Genomic DNA, 26,453 nt, shown 5'->3' with positions numbered 1-26,453 from the left:
AAATACTTTTCTTCCAGGTAAAAAGTGCACCTATGGGCACAAATGTAAATATTACCACCCAGAACGGGCAAACCAGCCTCAAAGGTCAGTAGCGGATGAGCTTCGAATAAGTGCCAAATTATCTGCTGTGAAAACTATGAGTGAGGGAGCCTTGGCCAAATGTGGTACAGGGCCATCCAGCTCCAAAGGAGAAATCAGTTCTGAAGTGAAACGCGTTGCCCCAAAACGTCAGTCAGATCCAAGCATTAGAGCAGTAGCTGTGGAGCCTGAGGAAAAGTTATCAGTAGCCCGGAAGTCCGAGGCCAGCTCTGTCCCGTCTCTGGTTTCTGCATTAAGTGTACCAACGCTCCCTCCACCAAAAAGCCATGCAGCTGGTGCATTAAATACGCGTTCTGCAAGCAGTCCGGTGCCAGGTTCCTCACAGTTCATGCATCAGAAATCCTCACTGGAACATATGTCCAGTGTGCAATATCCTCCTATACTAGTCACCAATAGCCATGGCACCTCAGTTAGCTATACCGACCAGTATCCCAAATATGAATCCTTGGGGGACCATGGCTATTATTCCTTACTCAGTGATTTCTCCAACTTGAGCATAAGTAGTATCCGTAACACAGATTATTATGGGGCTGATATGGACCAGGGGATGTATTCTAGAAACTCAAGCCCCTGTCCTGACAGTTGCTTAAGCCATACAAGTAATGATTCTTATTCCTCTTACAATGACTTGTATCTGGGTGTAGCAGATGCCAGTCCAGAAGACAATGTGAAGATGCACAGACTGCCATCGCAAAATCGTCTTCAGCCTTTTTCCCATGGTTACCATGAAGCCTTAAATAGAGTTCAGAGTTACGGACCCGAAGAGCCTAAGCAAGCCCTTCGCAAACAGTCAGTTTCCCACTTAGGCCTACATGCCCAGCATCCAGTTGTTGGAGCACGGTCCAGTTGTCCAGGAGAATACCCTGTGCCTCAAAACGTTCATCCGTCAACTGCACAACCAAGCCGTGCCTTGGTCATGACAAGAATGGACAGCATTTCTGACTCACGGCTTTATGAAAGTAACCCTACAAGGCAGAGAAGACCACCTCTCTGCCGAGAGCAGCATGCTAGTTGGGATCCACTACCGTGTGCATCAGACTCCTACACCTACCACTCGTATCCACTGAGTAACAGCCTCATGCAGCCATGTTACGAGCCTGTAATGGTGAGAAGCATGCCTGAGAAGATGGAGCAGCTCTGGAGGAATCCCTGGATTGGGATATGTGGTGAGCCACGGGAACCTCATATCATCCCAGAACATCAGTATCAAACATACAAGAACCTCTGCAATATTTTCCCTCCGAGCATTGTCCTTTCTGTGATGGAAAAGAATCCCCACATGACAGATGCACAACAGCTGGCAGCTATGATTGTTGCCAAATTAAGAACAGGGCGTTAAAACATTACAGCCTCTTTTGGATAAATGGAGCTATATAGTGTATAGGACCTGGAGGAAAACTTAGATGAAGGAGGAAGGGGCCAATCTATTGTAAATATTTTCTACTAAGATAGTAGAAAATTCTGTACACAGTAGCAATCATATATATATATATATATATATATATGCGCTGAGGCACTATATAAGAGTTGATTGTATTGTAAATTTTAAGATTTTAAATATAGGGATTTTTAATAGTATTTTATAGGAAATGCATACCTTGCTGCATGGATAGCTCATTAAGAACTACAATATGTCACGTTCAGTGTCTCAAAGCTGTTACTACAAAGTTATTGTTAGCAATTATATTGCATGTATTAGCGTACACTTCCAATTTGCTTATAAATGCCTAATCGGCCTTTAAAAGTATGCTCTATACACACCCAGGTGACTTTCAGGGTTTCAGCTTTGTCATTCGACACTGCCTACTGGCATATTAAACACTGAAGGAAAAGTGAACTTGACAGAAATTAAAATACTCAGTTTGTAAAAGGAAGAACTGATTTCAGCTTTTCAATATCAGTATTGTTGTTGGTACTTAAATTTCAGAACTGTTCCCCAAGAGTTTGAGTATCTATTACATTGTCCAATACACTGGCTCAATCCAACAGAAGCCAAATACTTTTATTAAATTAGGACCAAAACATTGAGGAGTGTGAAGGCGTGAGCGCCGTTCAATAAACTAAAAGTAGTGTAACCGTAGCTTCTCTCTTCAGAATTGCCTCTCACCTGTGCAGTGAATAGCTGCTGGCCCGGATGACTAGACAAGCTGCAAGTAAATTGTCAGTTTTATGTAAACTGGATTACTCGACCTGAAGCAGCAGAAGCTGGATGTTAACATGGCAGTTCATCAGCAAGTAACTACAGCCCTTCCTCTGGGGGCGAGGATGGTGTTGGCACGAGCCTAACGCGCAGGATGGCTGCACAGGATCAAGTCGAGGAGGGGGTGGAGGGGAAAGGCTGCTTCTTGAACAGAGATGCTACGGTTTGGGTTTGTGGCAAAGCTGGCCCGGTTTTTGCTCTTCAGATCCACGCAAAGGTGTGCATTTGCCTCATGAAGGCTTTTAGAGTTCCTGTTTCAACAGGTGAGATAATTTTGTGTGGCATTGTTTGCGCAACTGATACCTTGCTCAGGGTGGGAACTTTGTAGCTAAATGTCTCCGAAAGAGGCGTTTATTGTTTTTTAAGCTGCACTGACTGGACGCCCTTTTTTGAATCCATTGTATATTGCAACATTCCGAACCATTACTAACTCGATAAGTCTCGAGCTAGGACTTGTTGACTTCTACTGTAGTTTTTTTCATGAAAGTTGAGAAGGCCTGGTTTATGGCCTTTTGTTTCTTCATGAGAAGGTGTGACACTGCCTAAATGTTTCTTACTGTGAAACACACGGAACGTGAGGCTGCAGTCAGGGTTGTTTCTGGTGTTTTGATAATGGCTTGCATGCTGCTTTCTAGTTATCTGTCTGTCTGAGGAACAAAGTTAATATAATTTCCTCCACTTGTGTTACTGTAATGGTTGGTTTGATTCAGAATATCTTGTGGGCTCTTTATCATGTGCAAAATACGGTCCCGTCACATTAAAAAAACCCCCAAACCAAACCAACAACAAACCACAATTACAGGTGCAACTACAGTTAATTTACTGATATTTGATAGTTCTATCATTTCAGACAGGATAAACATTCTTGTGTAGGATAGGTAACACAGATAATGACCATGTCATTATGCATTTAAAATTAATGAGCTTGAAGATGATTCTGTATTTACTTGGTGTTTAAAAATAACGTTTTAATTAGCTGGCTATCATCTCTGTTAATGGGGGGGAAAAAAAAATCTTCAGCCATTTTGTAATAGTCAGGGAAAATAGATTTAACTCTTGACCAGTTTTCAAAAACATTTCTTACTAACCAGCATTTTATATTTTTAATTTGCAATTAATTCTTATTCTCTTCTCTTGCATGGAATAAGCAGCTGAGAGCAATGCCTCAAATAACCAGAAATGACCTTTTGTTTGTTGATACAAATTGTATCTCTTTTTCTTGATTGTATAAAAACTGTATAAAAAAAATAAATCTCTAGATTAACTTCAGTATTACATTTTCACCACAATGTTTGTGACACCATGTGTCACAGGGAAGTAGCCCATGAGTAATTATGGATCTTTTTTATTTAAAATGGGCACTCGTAGTTTATAGACAAACAAGGACAACTTTTCAAAACCAGTTTATTATGTGCACAGATACTGTGTGTACACCTCAAAGCATCACATGGTTATCTTCAGTCTATTTATGAAGCAGATACATTCTTGCACTAAACTTTATGTAAAAATGTTGCTGTTAACTCATCTGCATGTGTTTAAAATCTAACAGTATAATAGCTATAGACCCTGCTTTATTCTTAATGGATTAATTTATAAATTATTTAGGTATAAAATGAAGTTTATTGTACACTCATGTTTTCCATCTTGCATGGAATTAAATATTTGTATGTAGAAAAATGTCTGTTCCCTTTTTCTCCAATTATAAAGATAAGCTATTTTAAGAGAGGCTTAGTAGGTGTTTTTGATGTTTTCTAACATGGAAAACTGAGCAGAAATTTCTGTATGAAGTGTTGGGTGGTTTATGGAGATAACTCATTTTTGTAGGATTTGTCTAGTCATTTTAATTTTCACTAACTTTTGTCTTACTGATAGAACACTTCCTTTTTAAGCAATGGGAATGCTGCGCCAATGCAAACCCGGCATACTATTTCCCTAAGGCACTTTGAAGGCACATTGTCCTTTTTTAAAGAAGCTATTAGCATCTATCATGCACAGATGTTACAGAACAGGCAGTGTAGCCTTGTGGAAATAACTTGCAAATTTTGTGCTTGTTTAGTCCTCATTAGAGGTAACGAAACTTTTGTATGTGATGTAGTCTTTCCTAATCAACTACTTTAAGTGATAATTCACTCATCCACATCTGTTCTCAGATACGTTTTACAAGCCAATTCAAAACACTGACATGTTCATCTTCAGCGCATAAGCTTATATTTCTTCTTACATGGAAGAGTTATCTTATGAACACCTGATCATAACTGTCTATACTGTAAATATGACTTTGTATAAATGCTCTTTTTGAGAGCATGGTATTTAAATGTTTTTAAAACTGTAAGAGAACAGTTCTAGAAACTATATTTTAATAAAATCCATGAAATTACAATTCTAGAAGAGAAAAAAAGTGGGAAGGTAAAATCCTGGCCCCCTGCAATCAGCAGGAGTTAAGCAGTAAATGTTAGTGCTTTACTGGGGCCAGAGCATTCTCTGGGAGTTCCGATTTAATGATCTTTCATATTTAGCTATATTGCTTTCACATAATTTGTCACTTAAAAGTGTATAACAAATTCATGAATCAAAAAATAAATGCTTTATGGGATGTCAGTCTAAGTTATTTAACATTTTTTGTAAGAATTACATGTTAGTAAGATACTAAATTGTACATATAGATGATTTCACTATTGTTAGTCCTGTTGTTGTACTGAGCTGCAGTAGGTGGCTTTATTCATTTGTAGAATTAAACATTACTGTTTAATTGTTGTAAACTTTTATAAATCTCTTTGGGTTTTTTTGGTTGACCCAAATATAATGTAAGTCTTAATGACAAAATGAGTGAAAATGGATGTTAAACCAGTATGTGGTATTCGTAAATCTCTGTAGTAATAAGCGTGCACTGCTCTAGCTGCTGCTGCATGTAATTCATTCACTAGCATGAGTCTGTTTAGCTTTTGTAAAAATGCTTTAACTGTAAACTTAAAATAGAAGGTGTGGGTATGGTTGCTTAGAACAAGCAGAAGGATCCTCATTAAAAAAACCCAAACCAAACAAAACCATCTATGTAGGTGAGTTCCCCCCTACATACTTTTAATGCCAGTTTGCCTCAAATTGTGAATTTTGGCATTTTCAAGTCAGAATGTGCAAAGAAACTGTCCAGATAATTCAGTTAAAAAACACTTGGTGACATGCATGTATACCAAAGCACAAACAGGAACATTTCAAGGGATGCATTTTGACTACTGCAGTTTTTAAAACTCCATGCTCAAGAGAAGGAATAAGCATAATTTCTGTGAGACTTTGCTCCACAGACTTGAAATATCACTTTGACTTGCCTGAAGTTTACCTGAAGTATTAGCACTGCAGGGCTCAGGTCACTGGATCTGTCACTGTTACTTCTGTGGCGAGTCCTCAGCTTTAGTACTCCTCGTATGCACCCAGGGCCTGTCTGTGTGACACAGCCCTCACTAACTCTATTGCAACCTTTCAACTGGAAAAATACAAGTGCACCATCACTTCAATTATTCTCATGCCAGTGGTGGCTTAGCTTTTGGAGAGCCATTATACAACAGCTATGATTTTGGTCTGTGGTATTTGAAGTTTGTAAATGTATTAAAAGAATGAAGAGAAGAATCTAAAAGAAATATAGGCTACTACCTACCTGTTCCCCCCCTGCTCTCTGTAAAAGGTTTGCACAATTATTTAATAATATGAAACATGTTATACTTTATATATATCTAAAAATTTGCTTATTTAATAAAACTGAGAGCCATTGGATTATTTGTTTCTAGCTTTTTATTTTGTAACTCTCTTTAGGCAAGAGCCCCCAACAGCTGTTTTGTCCAAAGCAACTTGTAGTCTGTCCAAATTATTTCTCAGTAGTTTTAGCTGATTTACTGAAAAATACCCAGATTCTGAAATCATACATAATTTTCCATCTGTGCTTAAATCTGTGAAGGAACAGGAAAAAGAGTTTTACTTTTCTTTAACAAGCAGATGAAGAAGTCCTGTTTAAGTCCTGCTGTCTTGTCATAACAACACCCTCTGTCAAGCTCTATTACACAGATTTTCTTTTGCTATTTAAACACTCATTTCCCTTACTAGGGGGGAGGTGATAGTGTCATTTATTACCACTGCTTTAAACTGTTGGGGGTGGGGTGGGACACACACACACACTAAAGCAAACAAAAGGAAAATGATACACAAAGATCATGTCTGTCCAGATTTGCCTGAACATCTCACCATTACCATGTTTGCTCTCTCGAGGGCCAGGAACCAGGTGATTCAGAGGACAGCACAAACCCAATCAAAAGCAATAAAATATCTGTATTACTAAGGTGCCTTTTCCTAATCCCAGGCCCTTTGTGCTTACATCCTCAAGTACACCACTCCTGAAAACGAGTAGTAATTAGATTCCACAGGATGTTCTTACTGTTCCAGTTTTCTCCCCAAAACTGTAACCCCAGCTGAGTCCTTATCAGAGTAGCTGCCTTTGGGAATGAGAAAACAGAATATTGAAGACTTGAATAGCCAGGAGCAATTTATCCTAACTGGTTCCACTACTCTGTCCAGTTACTTGAAAGACATTCAAGAAGTGGAGAAAGCCAAAAGGGGTCACAGGCCACAGAAGCTACGCACCCAGGCCTGAACTCCCTCAGCAACTCCTGTTTGCGTGACTTACTCCATAGAGTCCCAGCTTCTACCTCCAATCCTTCCGTTAGTTTCCCCAGGCATTAAAAAAGTCTGTCTGAAGACAATAATTTACAGGGAGAAAGCAGTCTCAACAAGTCCTGCCCAATGCAAAGGAAAAATCAAGTGATTTAGGGTTACATCAATATTGCCTCTCCTATCCCTACTCAGAATATGCTTCTAGCAAAGAAAGTAATTAGTCAAGTAAACTTTTACCAAAGGGGGAAAAAAAAAAATCTCACGTAGCACAGTATTTGGCCAGCATCACCCCTTTCCTTTTTGAACTGTTATGTCTGCACTGACAGACCTCAGAAGTACCAAATAGAATAGCTCTTTACTTACTTGCTTTGCAAGTCATTTGAACTGGCTGGCTTTAAACATTAAGGTTATCTATGCATTTATTATGTATTACTCGTAGTAACATTGTCAATTGCCAGGTACTTGGAAAAGTAGCCACAAAACTGTTACTCCTGTGAATTATTCAGATCAAAGACCAAGTCTCATAATCCTGAACAGAGCGATACATAATTGTCTACGTTTTACACTTAAATTGTTTTAGTAAAAGCTCTTTCTTCACTTTTTAAAAAATCAAAGCATCTATGTTTCTTTTCTCCAGCCATTCCCAACTTCTCCCCCCCCCCTCCTTCCTTGTTTCAAGCCTGCTTCCCTGCCCCCAGTAACACTTTGGTTAAACTTCATATCATTACTACGGCTTCTCCTCAAGTCTTGGTTTTGTTTTTTTTTTTTAAGCATCTGGCAGTTTTGTGCTTTTCTACATCATCCACAGCACTAGATTTAACTATTTTATTTGACTCTGCAGTTAGATCAAAGACCAGGATTTTCACCCCGTAATTCAGTGGATGGGTTAATGGCAGATAGGCAGGGCAGTAACTACAGCTGACAAAGAAGCTACAGTAGCATGTAATTTTACCAAGTAAACCTTTACCAAAGTGAAAAAGGTGACGTAGAGCACAGTATTTTCCAGCATCACACTTTGGTTTTTGTTCTTGTTTGCACTGATAGACCTCAGAAGTACCAAATAATAATTTAAGTAATTTTACATTCTGTGAAATTCAGTAATAACAAATCCTCTTCACTCAAACTTTCCTTAATAAGCTTGAAGAACTGCTGGGTAAAAGGAGAAATTTCTAAAGATACTAGAAAGAGGAAGGGTTTACATGAAAAATCCCTCCTAACAGAGAAGTTTGTTTTCTTTTGCATTAGCACTGCTTGTTTTAGAGAAGGAAATGTACACGGTATCTTCAGTTTTACACAACTTTTGGCTCTCTGGTAGAGGGTAACTGCAGTAGAACAGGATGACAAAAAGTCAGAACTAAGAAATAATACTGACACCATTGACACTGACCTAACCCTTTACCTGAGAGCCAGCCCAAAGCATCCAAGTCGTTGTTCTAAACTTGCAGTTCAATCCTATCCAATGCTCTGCTGAAGTCGTATGTCCCTTTGTGTATCTTTCTACAGAACATCAGCACGTAACACCAGCAGCAGTTCTACAGAACTAAGAAGATTCCATTTCACAATGCTGCACTGACATGTTCCTGTTTCTGTTTAGTTTGTATATAGTGCAAATTGTTACTGACCTGGAGAAAGGCTCTGTCTTACCCTCTAGTAGATATACTCCCACAAATTCTTACTGGAGAGTCCTGCAATAAATATATGCTTAAACTCTTTCGACAGGTAATTGCAGAAGCCTCTAAGTTCCAAAAATCTTCAATACAGGTAAAGAAAACAATTTAGGAAAAAGGAGCTGGAAGTGCTTTTTCTCAACAACCTTCCAACAAGGTACCCAGGACCATTTCTACAGTAATTGCACTAGCTCTCAGCAGAGACCACAGTATTAGCTACCAACCTCAGCAAAATCCTGAATATCATCAAGCAGAAAACTTTAATTTAAGAGACAGTAGTGGCCTCAAGATTATGACTTGGAAGAAAACTGAGAAAATAAATTTTTGAGGATATTTAAGCACTACAGTGCATTCAGCCACGCTGTAACTAGGCTTAACCCCTGAAGCTTCCTGTGAATCCTAGCTAGATGAAAATTGTAGCAGTCTCTTCCTGGCAAAATCATGCAGAGTCACACAGGACTGTCACCGCAACAGGAAAAGCTCAAGAGTCTGGCCAGTGGGGACCAGAGGACACCTTCCAGAATACCTGAGTGAAAAAGCAAAAACAGGATCCAGAAATAAGGTTTCCCTTCGGCTGGTTGTATTTATTAACCACAAAAAAAATAATCAAGGAACACCGCGGGATTCCGAAGTACTCTCACTGTATTTGGCAAACATCAACTAGAGCTAAATGTTCCTGATAGTGGTTAAGCAAGACAATGGTTTACTACACATGGAACTTAAAAAACACCACCTTTATAAAATATTGATTTTACATGGTAAAAATCAGTAAACCTTCACAAACAAACAAGCAAAAATCCTAGAGTGGCTACTTCCCTATCACCATTACTAGTTCTTCCGTGCCACTTATCTTGTGCGATACAGAAAGCTGCAGAGCTGTCCTAGAAAAGTTGAAGGCCACTTTTTATCTTATGGAAGTCATTCTGGGTCCATAACAATCCTCCTGTCACAGGAATATTCAATTCTGCAGAGCTGCAAGAGGAAGAGAAATAAAGCACATAAGCACTGAGCTGATTTAGAAGCTCCCATCACCAAAATAATTTTGATAGCACTTTAAACTTGGTAACAAGTTTTATTTCCAACACAAAATCTTGTTTCTCATTTTTAGCTCTCAACATTTAGCTGCTGCATTGTCCTTAGATTTTAATGAGTTTGTTCAAGATAGGCAACAGTCCTGAGGTGCCAAAGCACAGGCCAAAGGAAAGGTCACCAGCTACTAACAACTGTGAGGGAGACATGACTTCAGAAATAACCACATGACAATTTTAATTTGAACCCTCATCTGTCCTGTGCAGCTAGGAAGACAGGTTCATTGGGTTAAATGCTAACACAGCACATAGTCAACATGAAAATGGTCTGTCACAAGTTACAAATGGTTCATTGCCTCTTCACTCTGCACACCAAAACCAGCCCTTCCTATGGCTTTGCAAAGAAGTGCAGAAGCTAGTGCATTTACAGAGAGTTTAAAGGAAGTTTTTTGGTGAAGCACAGCATACTCAGTAATTTCTAATTTTAGAAGGAGACTCATTCTAACAGGCGTAAAATCCCTTTTCATTGCAGAAGTTACCCTGTTAGGGCTGAGTCCCAGGAGATCCCCCAAATAATGACCCATTTACATGACTCGCTAACACAGAGGAACATGTTTTATGCAGTGCACTTAAGGCACTGTCAAACACAAGGCTCAAAGAACAGCTGGAGAACATCTGTAAATCTTTCCCTACCCAAAGGTTTACTATGTGAAGGAACATAAATCACTACCATGTCGTGAAGCAGGTCAGATATGGATTTGTTTTACAATTTCTACTCATTTTATGAGAATGGTGAAGTTATCAATAAAACAAATCTTAAAAGGGAAAGTCTGGTTGTCTTGTACATGTTTTTTACTTTCTCTATTCCTTATGCCCGAGGAGAGCTCATGCAATCCTAGCTACCACTAGCATCCTCTAGGATCATAATACATTCCCTGCCTACTCACTGTCTTTACCCTTCAGCACATATTAACCATCCCTCTCACCTACCTGCTTATGCAACTCATCCTTAGGACGACAGAGTCCAGTCACTATCCATGACCATCAAATGATGAATCCCATTTCTGAAATGTCAGTGCAACTGCTCAATGCAATCCCTAAAGCAATTGCATGTCTGCAACTCCACCCTCACAAAACTCTCCAAGTGGTCGTCATTTGCCAAATTCGCCCCTGCTGTCAAATAAAACTGACACTGGGAGTAAACAAAAAGCACATATGCTTATCACAAAAAACAAAATGTCTGCCTGAGGATGACAGCAGCTATTCAGAGCTTCAGAGGCTGCCACAGCAACACTAAACACACTCTGACAACACACATATGCCAGGAAACCCACCAAAGAACAGTCTTTTGGGACCAGGGAGGAGGGTACTGCAAGCTCTTCCAAAGAATCCGAGCATCGCAGGAACTTATGTCTCACGTTAAAACAAACCCAAAAACCTCTGATAACAGTAAATAATCTCTGCAAACAAGACTGAGATGTTTGGAAAGATTCATACAGCAACTTCAAGCTCTACACCAAAAAACTCAATGCCTTTCCCAGGTGTTCAGTACTGGAATAACTGGCTAATAACTGGCAGATGATGTACTCAGAGCTCCTAAGAGACAGATAATTTCTCCTTTAAGGTCAAAACACTTCCTAGACACTCCTTGTTCAGATGAAACACTTCCAGGGGCCTTGCAGACAAAGCCAACACAGAAACATCACAGCTATCACACCCGGTGTAATGACCGACAGTCTTCCTCTGGCTTTTGGAAACTGTCCTGAATTCAGCTTGCTAACGGGATAATTTTTCCTTGTGATGTATATTCCTCATCATTCATGACTTCACAGACAGGGGCTCAGGGGACAGACACTGACATCATTCTCTGCCTTAACTGTACTGCAGGAAGGTTGCCAAGAGCAGGCTCATCACCACAGATCGACTGCCAGAGTACTGCCACCAGAGTAACACAACTTTATTACTTGGGACACATGGGAGAAAGTGCCTTTTCTGTAATCAGAGCTACTCTGTCACCCAGCCACTTGCCTGTCACTAAAATTCACTGCTTTGTGTTGGATTCAGCTCTCTTTGAACTATTTTGCTTCTCTGAGATTCAGGCCTCTGGACAAGTCAGAACCTTTCTGATGCCACGTGGCCCCTGGCAAACAGAGAAGCTTATGTGCAAGAGAAATGAAGAATGAACAAGCTGCCGTTGTAACACTGATGAAACTTGGATTGTTGCCAGGCACAGCTACAGGAATGAATCAGGTTCTGCTCCTTTTTATTTGTGGTAACAACAGGTTTTTCTCATGTTTCTTTCTGAGCTTTTTTTCCTTGGCCTCCTGCCAGGCTGTGATCCTAGTGGCAGAAACTGTCTGCCCCTTTCACCCACACAAAGAGATACAGAAAACTGTTACTTTTGGCCTGGTGTGTGCTTTTTCATTTTCTACATGGGTATTTCCCAGTAAGACAAGTCGCATGACACACTGTTCAAAAACCAGCAAACTTGAAGCAGTACATGAGGAGAAAAAGAAAACTGTATATAAAATATAAATGAAACCCTTGCAATTGCTCCTCTCTGCCCCTTAGGCCACAGGGAAAGCAATTACTGGGGACAGAGGGGAAAGCAACACCTGCTGGCTTTTTCAGAGCCTGCACAATGAAGCACTGAAATCTCTTTATCTGGCTTGCAACTTTTTAGTCTGCAGTCAAAATACAATCAGTCCTCACCATGACTAAATCATATTTCAAAATGCAGTCCAGGCATCTTCCTCTAAAGGAACCCAGTGCTACTGGTAAGGGAATAAAACATTAGTTGGTCAATTAGTTTGATCTAGACCATTGCAGAATTTGATACGCCAACAGGAGAAACAGACTTTCCTTTTGACAAAGTATTTGCTGCTTGTGACCCCTTGCCGAAATGGTTTACTGGCAGGCCTAGAGAGAACTCTCAGCCAGAGATGAGGGGACAGCATAATACTTGCTAACCTATGAGAACTCTACCATTTAATGAAAATAAAAAATACTTAAAGACTTTTTTTTTCCCCACAGTCAATCACAGATCAAAAGATGTTCAATTCTGAAGCCAATAAAGAAATAATCAGTCTTTCAAAAATGAGGAAAAAAAAAAAGAGACTTATCTGTTTCTTTTGCAGGGTATGAAAGACTTCAAATACTGTTAAGGTGAACAGAAGTTGCACAATGAAATCAAATCCACAACCTAAACACTCCCACGTTTGCACTCTGAGTAACCAGAACTAGGTGCTTCAGCAGACAGCACAAAAACAAGCAGAAAAATAGAATATGTATTACAAAGTTGCTTTTTCCTAATCCCAGCCCCTTTGTGATTAACTCCTGAAAAAAAGTACTAACTACATTTCACAGGTTAGTCTTACTATTCCTACAAATACCTCAAATTCGTTTTCATTTTGGATAAAGTTACATGTGGAAGCTTCTTTTCAGTTAGTTTTTAAATTATTTCTAAAACTACTTCAGCAGTTTATTACTAATTTTCACTGAGGAAGTAGGAAGAGAAGTGAGCAGAGATATTTTCACAGAATCATTAAGGCTGGAAGAAATCTCTTAAGACTGTCTAGTCCGATCCTCCTGCTGGGGTCATCTGGAACAGGCTGCCCAGGCCCACATCCAGCCAGGTGCTGACCGACTCCAAGGACAGAGACTCCACAGCCTCTCTGGGCCATTTATTCCAGTATTAACTACCTTTAAATTCAGAGTGACCAAGCTCAAACAATCTGCTGGCAGCTATGTCTTGTATGCCCTTCTTCTTAAGGATAAGAAATGTCACCTTTGTGTGCTCACTCCTGCTCTTTGAGGATGCTGCTTTCTGTAATGCAACTCTGCCCCAGGCCTTTCTACTACAGCAGTGAGACTGAATTTCTAGAAAACAAATCCAGCTACACCAGGTCACTGCATACTTCCCATGTCATGATATTATTTTTACTCTTTTTTTAAAAAAATAAACAAATTGAGATGGTTCTTTTCTTTCATTGAAAGTTGTTCTCAGTGCCTACCACTAGCAGTGATCTTGAACAGTTTAAGCCTTTAAGCCAAGTGAGAGCCATTCCATGCCTGTGAGTAGTTTAAATTGTGTTCAGTGCTGCTGCATCGATGGATTTATTCACACTGATTTGCATCATCCAACTGCTCAGTTTTAAGAGAAGGGGGTAAAAAAAAAAGAAATATATCTCATGCAGCAACATTTAAGACACTGCTTCTAATTGAAATGCATTAATTCGACATCTTCAGCTAAATGCCCTTCCTTCTGTTTCAACACCACAGTTCTCAATAGTACTGGGAAACCACGAGGCAAACAGTATCAAGCAGTATCAGAGATTATCTACCTTAAGAAGCAAAGTATGTCACACCACTGGAATGTGTGCAGATAACCAAATTCAACTGCAAATACAGTCTTAAAACACACCAGACTAGGGAAGAACAGACAAACTGGTCATCCTGAATCCCTCTGCAACAGACAATGCATTTCCAGAATTTTATCTTCCACTTTACCTTTAAGCTGCCTCCATATTTCCTCTGCTCCCTTGCTGTCTTCTTGGATTCCAACTATCTCCTCCTGTCATTTTCTAATAAATCCAGGAACGTCCCTCTTTCCTCAAAAAGGGGTGAAGCCTTCTCCAAAGGAAAAAAACCCACATGCTTCCATGCCGGTAAGGCCCTAACAGCTCTGTTGTGGTAGCACAACCAACTTTTGCTGTGCACCACAACACTACTTGTTTGAAAAGACTGTATTAAATCTGTAACAGTACAGAACAGGGTAGGCAAAAACACTGCTGTGGGCTCAAAGGAATGCAGATGTCAGAGAATGTTTTGAGCCTAATCTCAGTTTGTTTGCTAGTTTAGGACAGACAGAGCTTAAAGTCAAAACCAAAACTTTCTTGCTTGATAGAAGACAACCCAGGGCAGATAGAGCTGAGTCAGCAGAAGTAATAAGGAGGAATGAACCTTTTACTCACCAATTCAATCCTATTTTCCTAGTATAGAAATCACTGAGACTGCCATGCTAAACCTTGACAGCATTAGTGAGAGATTCTTTACTCTGGCCTCTATTTCCAACATTCAAAAGCAGGCTAGAGCCATATTTTCCCTTGAAAAGAGCACAGGTCTCCCAGATTCTGTTGTAACTACTCCAGCTCACTCTCCATCCCCATCTCTGGCAACAGGGGAACACAGGTTTGTCAGTGAGAAATGGTTTGTCATCTTTCCCCGTGCCTCTTCATGCCTAAATAAATACAATATGAGGAAACATGCCTCCAGACATCAGACCATGCTCCTTTCCCACATGTTTGCTTCTTCTCCAATAGCAAAAGCAGTTAACAACAATAAATAAAAATTAATCCATCTTCTGGATTTGCCAGTGGGTTCTGATCCTCTTTCTTGTCTTTCAGACTAGAAACACTCTTTGAACCAGCACTGCCCTGAATAGCTTTACAGTCATGACACCACTGGTGCCTTAAGGCACTTCAGTACCTTCCTGCCACAAACAGGCTCAGCATATCAGCATAGAAGCCAAGGAGGTACAAACGAGAAGAACGATTTGAAGCAAAGTCTCAGGTTCCTTCCAGTCAACAAGGTCTTACATGATTCTTGTGTAAGTGACAAGAGCAATTTTAAGTCTTGTCACTGCTGTTATTAAAAATTAGGTCTCTTCAAAGATGACAGTAGCAAATTCTGATTAAAGCAAGTTTCAAAACTATTTACAAATTTGTAGAAGCAATTAATGACATACCTCTATAGCAATTTCACCATTGAACATATGTTGAAATTGTTTCATATTAAAACATGAAGAAAAGGCATGCAGCAATCTATGCAAAGACTATTTTCAAGACCATATGAAAACAACAGCCTACAGTTGAGTAGAAACCAGTGTGACGTTTGGTATTTTTAAGTCTCCAGGATACTACTTTTCCAGCATACTTCTGCTATGCTTGGTCTTAGCTGCTACCATGTTCCACCCAAGATGTGGCTGAACTTTGGGGTTAGCAAGATGATTCCTTAAGCACCTGCTTTGTAATAGTTTTGGTTCTCTCTGCAGTGAGAGTTCAAGAAGTACAAGCAATTCTGTGCTACACAGACCAGCAACACACTCTGCAGGTCTGCAATGCAGCAGTTAGTGGGGACTCATTCTGCTTCTGTAACATAATCATGAGGCACTGCACTGCAGCAGAAATCAGCTCTTAGGCGATTTCTTCAGGAAGGCAGCTACATCACATACATCACTTTCCCTCTTCTTTTATTTCCATGCTATATGAAGAGAACCGAGTACTGTAGGTAAAAAGTGAATGATTCCCTCAACCTTAACTGCAAGATATTTACTGGTGGCTCAGGCTTCCCCTCCCTTCTTTAAAGCAAGGTTTCTAAACTGGCTTTAAACTGGTTTCACTGATGACTAGTTCCATGGCAACATCAGTACAAGCCTCTCTGCAAAGTGCCACCACAGAAATTCCACCCTTGCCCCCAGGACAGGCATTGCAGAAACAGTCTAATTCTCTCCAGGACAATGTATTACTTTGCACTATAAAATGAAATGGCAGCTTCCTTCTAACCTTAAAACTATGAACAATCTATCTACACCAAGCACTGTCCTGAATTCCTTCATGTCACTGCCTATTTTTTCATATCCTTGCAAGCACTGAATAACTAAGCACTACGTACAAGAAAAGCACCAAAGAAACTGGAAAAAACAGGTATTTCCAGCTGTCCATCTGCAGATACCAAGAGGAGTGGCTTGGCACACATGAGAATTTATGATGCAAATTAGGTCTCCCTCTTCCAGAAACAGAGGAGCTGTGTGCTTTGGCAAACATTTCCGTTCTGTTACTGGCAGCTTATTCTCCAAGTCAGGGTAGGGGCCACAGTCAAGTGTGCAGACAAGTACTACCCTGAAGATAACCCGCATTGTTCTGAGGTTCTTGCCTCTGCTACGTATCTTCAGCATAATTTCCCATTACACAAGTATGGTATAGAGCAGAAATTCCTCAAAATTTATATACTTCAGCAAAGCCTTGAGCCCAAGAACCTCTTGGAAATCTTCAGCTGGCTGGCAGACAGCTTTTTCTGTCCTACAACAATATATCTGCTCTTTTGTATACAGACAGGTTGACCTAGCATTTCTCCATAGCCATGTCTGTTCTGTATGCTTCTTTTCACATACCCAGAAGCAAGGATCCCTTATTTCTAATTTGTAAGTAATGGAATCATAAGCAAGTTCTAGAAAGTAAAACCTAGAGATCATTACCTAAAGTATGGATAAGTAACAACTCGCCTGCAGAAAATCACTGAACACTACATTCCAAATAACAGCTTACAAATAAAGAAAATGGTTCATTTGTAACTATGAGATTCCATTTCAGTATCTAATTAGCAGTATAAATATTTTTCTCATTTTACTTTAAGACTAGAGTGACTCTAAAGCTATGCATTTTTTTTTAACCTGCATGTTGCAGGTTGTTTATGACCAAGTAGAAATCTGACTTTCCAATGCTTTTTACAGCACAGAGGGGAGAAAAATACCCCTGACAATTTCATTATGAGAGAAGCCTTTTAAGAAAACAGCCATACGATTTTCCTAGACTATTAACATTCAGGGAGAAGAGAGGATGAATGCATCCTAGGAGAACTGCCAAAGCGTGCATCATGCTGTTAGGGTCCAGATTTGGCTGCACATTGGCTCTACCACGTAAAAGTGTTTGCACTGGCTGAGACCAAAGCTCTGAGCTGCCCGTCTCCAACTATGTGCAAAAGCAGATGCCTAAGTAAGCACACAAGCACAGAAGAGCAGAACCATGTTCCCAATTACCCTCCCACCTGCCAGCAGTTTGTGAGTCAGAAACCTGCTGAGCCAAAGGTCAGCCTTGTGTTTCGATGCTTGTTAATGTGTGGGTGTTTGTTTTGTGTTTGTTTTTTTTTCTTAAGATCCTTTAAATGTCTTTGCAGACTATTCCAGCAAGAATCTCAAAGCACTTTCACAAACATCATAACTTGCAGAAGTACAGCTCCAGCTTCCATGTTAATGACTCTGTGATGCAAAAATCCTAACAAGTTTTACCTCCCCAAACTCTTTCCTACTACTACCCTTATGTGCCCTCCAAATCCACATAATTAGATGACACTTATTCTGAAGTCACAAGAGGTGATATTAAGTCAGGGACAGACTAGGAGCTTTACCAAGTCACCATTTAATCCTAACACTCAACCACTGCTTGCCAGTGCTGTGAAGCTGCCGAGACTTGAACTACTTCCCATGACTCAGTGCAACAACTGAGCATCACAAAAGCAGCTACAAGTGTCAGGGTTCAATAAGAAGCAGAAAGGAACATAACACTGAGCGTACAGCAGGACCAGGTGGTTGCTTGCTTCATGGTTCTGCTTTCTAGTTGTCAGGAACTACCATGGAAACCTAAACCCTGAGGACTTTTTCTTGTTGGAACACAACAAAAATACACTGGAAGCACTGTCTAGAAAACATCTCCAGCTGCTACCACCCACTGCTGAGCCTTTCTTACGAAGGGCTAGCAAGCAAAACTTGTAATGGTAGTAGGAAGAAAGGTTTAGTGGGGATTAAATGAAAGCAGCCAAAACCAAAGCAAAAGCAATGAGAAGACGCTTAATTACCTTGCTGATGACAAAGCAGTAGAAACTGCAAGGTGTTTTGCCAGTGGCAGGAGCAGCTAGCAGTATACTGATGGCAGACTTTTGAGAAATTCGGGATATGGGAGAACGTTGTCATGGTGATAAATCTCAACTCTTCCCCTTCCCTGTGAGAGTACAGGAGCATATTGCCACTGTTGGCACTGGTGCTCAATGCAACAAATAACTACTACCTGCTCACTCTCACCACCACAGATGCTGGAAGCTGCAACAGAATGACTGCTGGTACAGGAGGGAAAAGGAGGCAAAGCAGATGGAGCTGGGAGACCAGTAAAAGAACGAGCAGATCATCTCTCCAGCCACCTGCGACTAGAGGATTAGAGGCAAAAGAAATAGACACAGGTTACCGAAGATCCCAAACCACTGCTGTTACCACATAACGTGTGGAATAAAAGCAACAAGGATAAAATACAGGTAAGCACACCAGCTGCAAAAATTGAGCAGCACCATAGCGATAGTTTCTGCTTGCTATTTTCTCTCCAAAAATACTTTATTGTGGATTTTTTTCCTCTTCTGATGGTCTTTTGCTCTACCCCTCCTGATACCAAGCTTAGCCTGTTGATAAGAGGAATCTGGCAAGGATGGAGTCTGTATAATCTCACCTAGGCTCCCTTTCCCAAGGAAGGTTCGACCAGCTGATCTTTCGAGGTCCTTTCCAGCCTGAGCTATTCTATGACATCATGTTACCTGGAATGTAACAATGATGCACATAGATGACTCATATTCCATGATATTTTGACCAAACTTTTCTATTCTTAATTCTAGTCTAAATTTTATTTAACACAGATGTTTGCACACTCAGAGTAAAGCTGTCAATAATCACACTTCAATAGTAGTATTCACTTTTAACTCCTGCTGACACTAGCAAAAATTTTGTTAATCTCCAAACCAAAATGACAAAAAAAAGAGTAATTTTAGTAAATGTTTATTAACAAATAAATTGAGTAATATGTGCTGTGGATTTTCAGACAACAGACTTCAGTAGGGCCAAGTTCTAGCTCCCCTAAATCTAAATCAGCGGTATGATATAAAGCTTATATCTAAGGGAATTCCTTTGCTTGTAGAGCAGGACCTGGAATCATTAGGTGATTTTTAATTCCCATTACTCTAGAAACCACTCCAAGAAATATACTGGGATTACAGAACACCTGAAGCCTACAAGTCACAAAGGGCACATGCTACAGCTGGTTTCAAGGAGCAGCTTACAAACAAGCCGGAGCAGTGAATCACACTACTCCATGTACACCTCATTACAGCCTCTGTAATGATGATTCCAACTACCACGCTGTGAGAGACGAGAAACCAGGCCTGTGAGAAACTAAGACAAACAACGTGGGAAAGCAAAAGTTGAGGCTGATTGAAGAAATGCCTCAAACACTCGCAAGACAAAACTCTGAGTCCCAGGGTGCATTCTGTGGAGGCCGAAGCTGATAATGCTGCCCGATGTAGCTGGGGGAGAGAGCCCTGTGGAGACAGGACGGCTCTGCCCTGGGGCACCTGGGCAAATTTCAAGGGCCATGTGTCCGGTGAATGAACTTTGCTTCATTATCCACAAAATGCATATTAAAGTTGACACCCCTCAATATGCTAACGAGGGCTGTCATGATCATGCTAATGACATCATCCCATGGAACACCTTACCCCTCCCTGTACACGGGATACGTAGCTCTGTGGGTCGACCTAGGGGATGGACCCAAGGAAAATGGGTATAAATCAAAGGGGGGAAGAAAGGACTCGCTCTCTGTCTCTCTGCCCCTCTCCCTGCCCCCCCCCGACCGTCTGGAGAAAGCAGTGAAGCGAAGAAGACAAATGCCAGCGAAGAAGACGGCCGCCTCCTGGAACCCTCGCCGGCGGGATCAGCGCAGGAACCCAGACCGGTGATCTGTATTCCCCCATTCTCTCTATCTCCCTCTTTTAGTTTTTCTATTAAGAAATGCAAAGCATATTACATTGCTCGCCACAACTTGCTCTGTACTTAGCCAATTTTCGTCTGTTCAATTAGTACATTGTAGGTAGTTAATAAATGGTTGAACTTGGAGACTTGTTGTCCACTCCAATTGGGGATTTGCGAATCTGAGTCACTTGTCCCCCTCGTCGGAGCGGGACGTGACACACGCACAGAAAAATCAACTAAGCCCATAAAGATCAGATTAAAAAACTCCACCCATCTCTTGTTAGACCCTGCTGGCTAGATGCCAAATGGTGCTGATTACTTCAGCCAATTAGAATTCTGCTCTAGGTCCTTATTATCAGTGGTCTCACATACCTAAACATCAAGTCAAACAGCTTTATGTTTAAAGTCTCTGAGATCAAGTGTTCTATCAAATGTGAGTCTACAAATGAGGGTGTCAGGGCTCTGTAGACTAGAAGCAGATATGCAGATTCCAGGAAACATTGATTCATGGCTGGCTGACATCAAAGGGCCCTTCTGCAGAATCAAAAGGGGTTTCTTTGCACCTAGTAAAGACTCACTTAACTTTTGGGAATGAGAAACTATCAGTAGACAAATAGTTACCTGCTCTCCTCACAGTCCGAGAGAAAATTCATGCTGTGCTCAAAGCATAGGTCTTGTCAGTGATCAATATCATTCAAGAGTACTCAAAAAGGGTAATCTATTTAACTTCTCAATATAGAGACAGACAGGTTTTGTTCTGCCACTCGTAGAAGTGTTGGAACCAAGGACTTCATTTCAGTATTTGGACCATTAGAAAGAGAAGCAGTAGGAAAGGATAGTTTCTTTTTTATTACCTAGCAATCTCTGAGATGCTAATTTTACATTTTGATTGGATAAATCAAGCAGAAACAAAACCCTCTCAGGAGGCCTGAACTGACAAAAGAGCAGACTAGTCCCGGGAAAGATGACCAGAAGGATGGAGGAGAGTGGAAATCTTGCTCTTTGGAAGGTCTGGAACTGGAAGCTAATCTGAGGACAGCTCTGAATATGCGAAAATATGAATACGTGCAAGAGTTCTTCCCAATGCAACACCCAAGGCTGCATGACTGTTACTGTTGTTCACATTTTCTGGAAGCTACTAGATTGGGCCCATCAACTACAGGGAAAGAAGCACTGACTGTAAAGTTATCCTATGAAGTGTTTAAGAAAGTAACTGCCATGTATGTATATTCTGAAGTGTTCTTTGGACTAAATACATAAACCTATCTTCTGTTGATGAAACTGATTTGACAGCTTTACAGCATTCAAGCTCCTCTGACTTCAAAGGGTAAAATAATGACCCTATTAAAATGTCTTCAGTGGGGTGGTTTAACTGGGTAAGTTTCATTTAGTAATAGAGGTGACCTATCTAAAGTTTTAGAGAATGCTACCATTATTTCCATGACAACCTGTCTTTCTTTACTGAGGTCAAATCTGCAGCTTAAATTACTAGCTGCAGCTCTGAAAAGGTCACTGAGCAATGCCAACATACTGTGGCTGAGGATCAGAGCCCTAGTTAATAGAGACAGTCTTCAAGCCTGCTGAGGCTGTGCTAATAACTTCCAAACTGCTAAACAGCAGTCTCTCATAATCCTTGCAATGGTTTCTTTTAGAAAGAGTAGGAGGAATGAAGATGGTAAGATTATAAACTGGCTTTCTCAAAGGATACCATGGAAATCATATATTTGATTGCCAATTATGCCACTGTATTTAACTTTCAGATAGTGCAAAAGACCCAAGGAGTGAAAAACAAAGGTACACTCCCAGAGAGGAATGGGAACAGCAGCAATTACAAATAGCAGCTCTCAGACTCGATGACAGGAAAAGACAGGTGACAAATGCAGAGAGGTAACTGTTGAGTATATTCTTTCAGCTTTGAAGGATGACAGCTAGATCTTCATGGAGTAACTTTGGATGATAGTGGTGAGTTGTCACAGCAATACAGGCAGCAGTAACTTCTGTCAGATTGCGTCCATCAATAATCACAGAATCATCTGTGTTGGAAAAGCCCCTGCAGCTCCTCCAGGCCAACCATGACCCTCACCCTGACCGTTCCCAACTCCCCCAGATCCCTCAGCGCTGGCTCAGCCCGACTCTTCAACCCCTCCAGGGATCCCGGGGACTCCCCCCTGCCCTGGGCAGCCCATTCCAACGCCCAACAGCCCCTTCTGCACAGAAATCCTTCCTCAGAGCCAGCCTGACCCTGCCCTGGGCAGCTTGAGGCCATTCCCTCGGGGCCTGGCGCTGGGGCCTTGGTTCAAGAGACTGTCAGACTAGTAAAGCATACTGTCAGACTAACACAGTACAAACAAGCAGGAAGAGCTTCCTGTTGTGGTGGAGGAAGGTGAGGAGAAGAGAGGTTGTCTCATGCTGAGTTAACCATAGGATGAATGACCAAGACTGCAGTGGCATAGACCTTACTCAGGAAGTACATACACTATAGTCTCCATTTCACACATACAGAAGAGACACGTTTGCATTCGCTGATGTGAAACTCTCAGCATATTCACCACCCCAGTTACGTACAGCCAATTCCTTCCTCAGGTGTTAGGAAATAATCTGCAGTCAACCACCTCCTGCGGCTACTTTCTTTCCTCATCTCCAAGCTTTCCCACTAATGCAAATCAAAGAGCTTCAGCAATCCACTGTGCATTTTCAAATGACGACTCTTTCCTACACAAGATTAGCTAGTCTGGGAACTGATGCCAGGGGAGGCCAAACGACTTCCAAAGGCTTCTAGTCCCGAACACTTTAATTGGACAGTTCTTCCCATTAAGGTTATTCATCCCAGTGTATCGCCAGGCAGATCCTGCACCAGCTTTCAGTAGCTTTGTTTTAAAAGTTTACACTTTCAGACTAGTAACTTTAAGGGAGTAACAGACTGTCTCTTACTAACAGCATCAGGCAACACTGAAAGTTAGCACAGTCTGAGAGCAGACCGTTACATTATTACACCAGCACTGCAAAGGTCCTTCCAGACACGCACATTACTGGAAAAATTGGTGAAAAGTGCAGTTAGTAGATATTAGAGATAGGTACTTGGGTCAAACTACTTAGAAGTAAAAAGGAAACCTCATTTTTAATTTTTTACATCATACAGTACAAGGCAGAGAGAGACAAACGCACTTTGTGGTTCAGGGCAAAGTCCTGTCCACAGAACTTACTTTGTGTTGGGAGACTTCCACTCATCTCTCACTGGCTGATCAAGCAGGGACATCATGGAATAATTATCCAACATGAGACCATCAGGGTCATCTGTCTGACCTGGGAGTTTCCCAAGAGGAAAGTCTTTCCATCGTACTTCATCTGGGTAAAAACAGTACACAAACAAGAAGTCTGCAACAGTGGGGTACAAGAGTTCCTCGTCTTCTAATGGCTGCTCTTCTTCCTTTAAATATCACTTTGCCTTCAACTCCTCTCCACCAGCCTCCTCCTCCTGTCTTCAAGTCCTTCCATACATCACTCATCCAAAAATCTCAGCTACAGAACCCTCCACCCCAGCAAGAAAACACAGCTACCATAATAAAGATAACAAAATACTGGATATATAATTTATTCCCTCTAAAAACCCTTGCCTTTCTGTTTTCTTTTGCTTGCCACCATGTCATAACAGTAATTTTTCTGGAACACAGAACTTACGAGCATGTGACTGGTGCTTTCCAGCACAGCCAAACTGTGCTCTTAAATACCCCCAAGTCTGACAAACAGAAGTCCAAGAAACATTCATATTTTCTTTGCCACTCACAGCTGGCATATATCTGCTGTCCCATCAGCCGAATACACTGAACTTTTAAACATTTTGGAAAAGCCTGACAAAAAAATTTCATGGGGCAGTAACAATATGCTCCTGGAAAAAACACTCAGAGTATTTTAAGAATTTAAGAGAGATAATTCCTGCAGATGACAGAAGACTGGAAAAAAACAGTTTTCAGTGATTTGGCATTTAGATGATTCTGAAGCACACTTTAATTCTGGCCAGGCCCAGAGGGTTGAGATGCCTCTGCATTTCAATTAACATTTGCCAGTGATGAAGACTATCTTTCAGAAAGTCATTTTTTTACCTGCAGTGATCTGCCAGGCAGACCCTTGCAGTGCTGCCCTCTTCTCAGCAATAGCCACCATGTTCCCAGAATGAGTAAGTCCTTCCAAAGGATTTGTTTCAGTTACCATCTCTTCTTCCTCTTCCTCCACCTCCTCTACACCATCATCTCTCTCCAGCACATCATCTTGTTTCTCTACAGTTTGCCCTTGATTTTTAACCTGATTTTCTTGCCTGGCCCTCCACTGTAAGCTCTCTATAGTGTAAACTGGCTGTTCACTGCAGTCTGAAGAGAGTCCTGGACTGGACAAAGGGCCACCTCCTTCTGTGTAAACAGAAGCAAGATAGAGAAGATTCTTCCGTGAAGAACGTGGCAAGCGAGGTCTCATGATTGTGAGAATCCTAGAAAAGAAAAAGGCAATGTAAGTCTTAAAAAACAAAAAAGATTCCAGACCAAGGCTTATTAAGCTGAGCAGCCTTTTAAGTGTGAGCTTCCTCTAGAACAGCTCACTCCTATATCTTCTCTAACAGGCAAATCTGATTATTCCCTGGTGGGTGGATGGTGGAATACTCCCTCGAGATTAAAATTAAGGACCTGGCATACTTCTAACTGAATTCTTGTTTTGTTGTTTTCATGGGAAGGTTACCACCTGTGCTAAATTGGTAACACCTGTATAAGCAATTACACCTCTGCTACCAAGTCACTTTTCTTCTGATCAGGTTACCACTTGAATATCTCCTCAGATAATATCTGCTTTCATTTTGAAGGTGCAATGCTTTTAAGTTCTTCTTCTCTTTGTAGAATCAATGGGGAGATCAGCAGCAACAAGCAGGGCTTTACATGTACCTGCCACAATTTCTACTGGATGTAAAGGGAGGGAAGGGAACGTGGCTATAGCTCAGCATGTCACAAGGGAGCTGGCCTCTGGGGGTACAGAGCACCGTTTGCTGTCCCTCTTCTAGGTCACGAGATCAAACTTACAGCTGAAGAAGGTGTGGGGTTGCCCAGCAGGGAGCTTCCAAGCAGTTATCGGTTAGTCTTATCCACTGCAAAGGAACTTTATGGAGGAACAGCTCCTTCACAGACACCTGTTTGTTACAGTGCTGCCTTTTCTTCCCTTCAAAGGAGATAATGAAAACAACAAGGTGCTTAAAACTCATTAAAAATACGTCCTTCATCCTTTTGTATTTTTACTGGAACACTCAAATAAGTTGGCATTCCAATCCACGTCCAAGACCAGTTGTACTGACCAAATACATCAAGGTTGTTACCAGGGTCTTGCCAACGCACTGTGACCACAGACGTTCCCAAGCTGGTTCTGTACATGCCATCCCAGACAGGAAAGCCATAAGATGTGTTTGTATAGTACTGTCCCAAATAAATGCAGTGTACTGCTTCTGGGACCTGAGATCATTCCAGACAACACTGCAGTGAGCAGACTGGGAGCTACTACCATTCAGGGATCTTGGTACACAGTAGATATGCTCAGCACTGACTGAAAGCATCAAACATTAACTCACGACTGCCACAGATACTGGCAAAACCTTGATGCAGACTGAGCCAGACTGGCAGAGGACAGAAGAGGTGGCAGAATTAACCAGCTGGAAACCTCCTCGGGGACCACCATATCGCAGTATAAAAGTCCTGTTGACAAAATTCCTGTGACATGCTTCGAATAATTAAAACTCATCTGTGCCCCTGTCTCTGGAGTGAAACATGCAGTTTGACAATGTAAACAGTTCTACAGAGTTAGGAACGGAAAACAAAATATTACTTACTACTTTTGTGTAAATTCAGAAGGCAAGAAAATCCTGTGATAGGATTAAAAAAGGACAGCAAGAGTGCCTAAGTATTTTGTAAAGGCAGGCTTCTGGGAAAAAACTGGGAACAGGGAACTTGTAACAGGTTGCATGTAACATCTTTATTTGTTATCTGCCACCGTTCTTTCCTGCAAGTACTAATATCTGGAAAAAATAGCACTTAAGGGCCTGATCTTTCATGGGAGGGATTGACTTCTATTTTGAGGAGGCTGCAGCAGAATTGCCATAACAATTTCAATTTTTTGATAAGAAATGCATGACATACATAAGCTGCAGGTTGAAAAGTGTAAAAAATGTAACAATATAAGCTCTATGTTCACATGACAAAATGTAATAAGTACGT

At 41.0% G+C, this 26,453-nt stretch overlaps 2 protein-coding genes across 6 annotated transcripts in view; one reads left to right on the top strand and one right to left on the bottom strand.

Moving 5' to 3' along the window:
- The window catches only part of ZC3H12B (zinc finger CCCH-type containing 12B), a 35,539-nt gene extending 26,512 nt beyond the window's left edge, over positions 1-9,027 (top strand). For all 5 annotated transcript variants that reach the window (XM_074915410.1, XM_074915412.1, XM_074915415.1 and 2 more), the window contains one exon: positions 18-9,027. In XM_074915410.1, the coding sequence (XP_074771511.1) occupies positions 18-1,438 (1,421 nt within the window). In that variant the 3' untranslated portion in view covers positions 1,439-9,027. The remainder of the gene's footprint in view (positions 1-17) is intronic.
- A 153-nt stretch (positions 9,028-9,180) lies between these two features.
- The window catches only part of LAS1L (LAS1 like ribosome biogenesis factor), a 31,570-nt gene continuing 14,297 nt past the window's right edge, over positions 9,181-26,453 (bottom strand). Inside the window, exons 10-13 of the mRNA XM_074915416.1 lie at positions 25,272-25,407; positions 24,312-24,691; positions 23,415-23,556; positions 9,181-9,594 (exon numbers count right to left, since the gene is read on the bottom strand). Of these exons, the coding sequence (XP_074771517.1) occupies positions 9,504-9,594; positions 23,415-23,556; positions 24,312-24,691; positions 25,272-25,407 (749 nt within the window). The 3' untranslated portion in view covers positions 9,181-9,503. The remainder of the gene's footprint in view (positions 9,595-23,414; positions 23,557-24,311; positions 24,692-25,271; positions 25,408-26,453) is intronic.

This window comes from Athene noctua, chromosome 11, assembly GCF_965140245.1.
Source record: "Athene noctua chromosome 11, bAthNoc1.hap1.1, whole genome shotgun sequence".
In the NCBI taxonomy this organism is placed as follows: Eukaryota; Metazoa; Chordata; class Aves; order Strigiformes; family Strigidae; genus Athene; species Athene noctua.
This window is presented reverse-complemented; position numbering and strand designations above follow the sequence as displayed.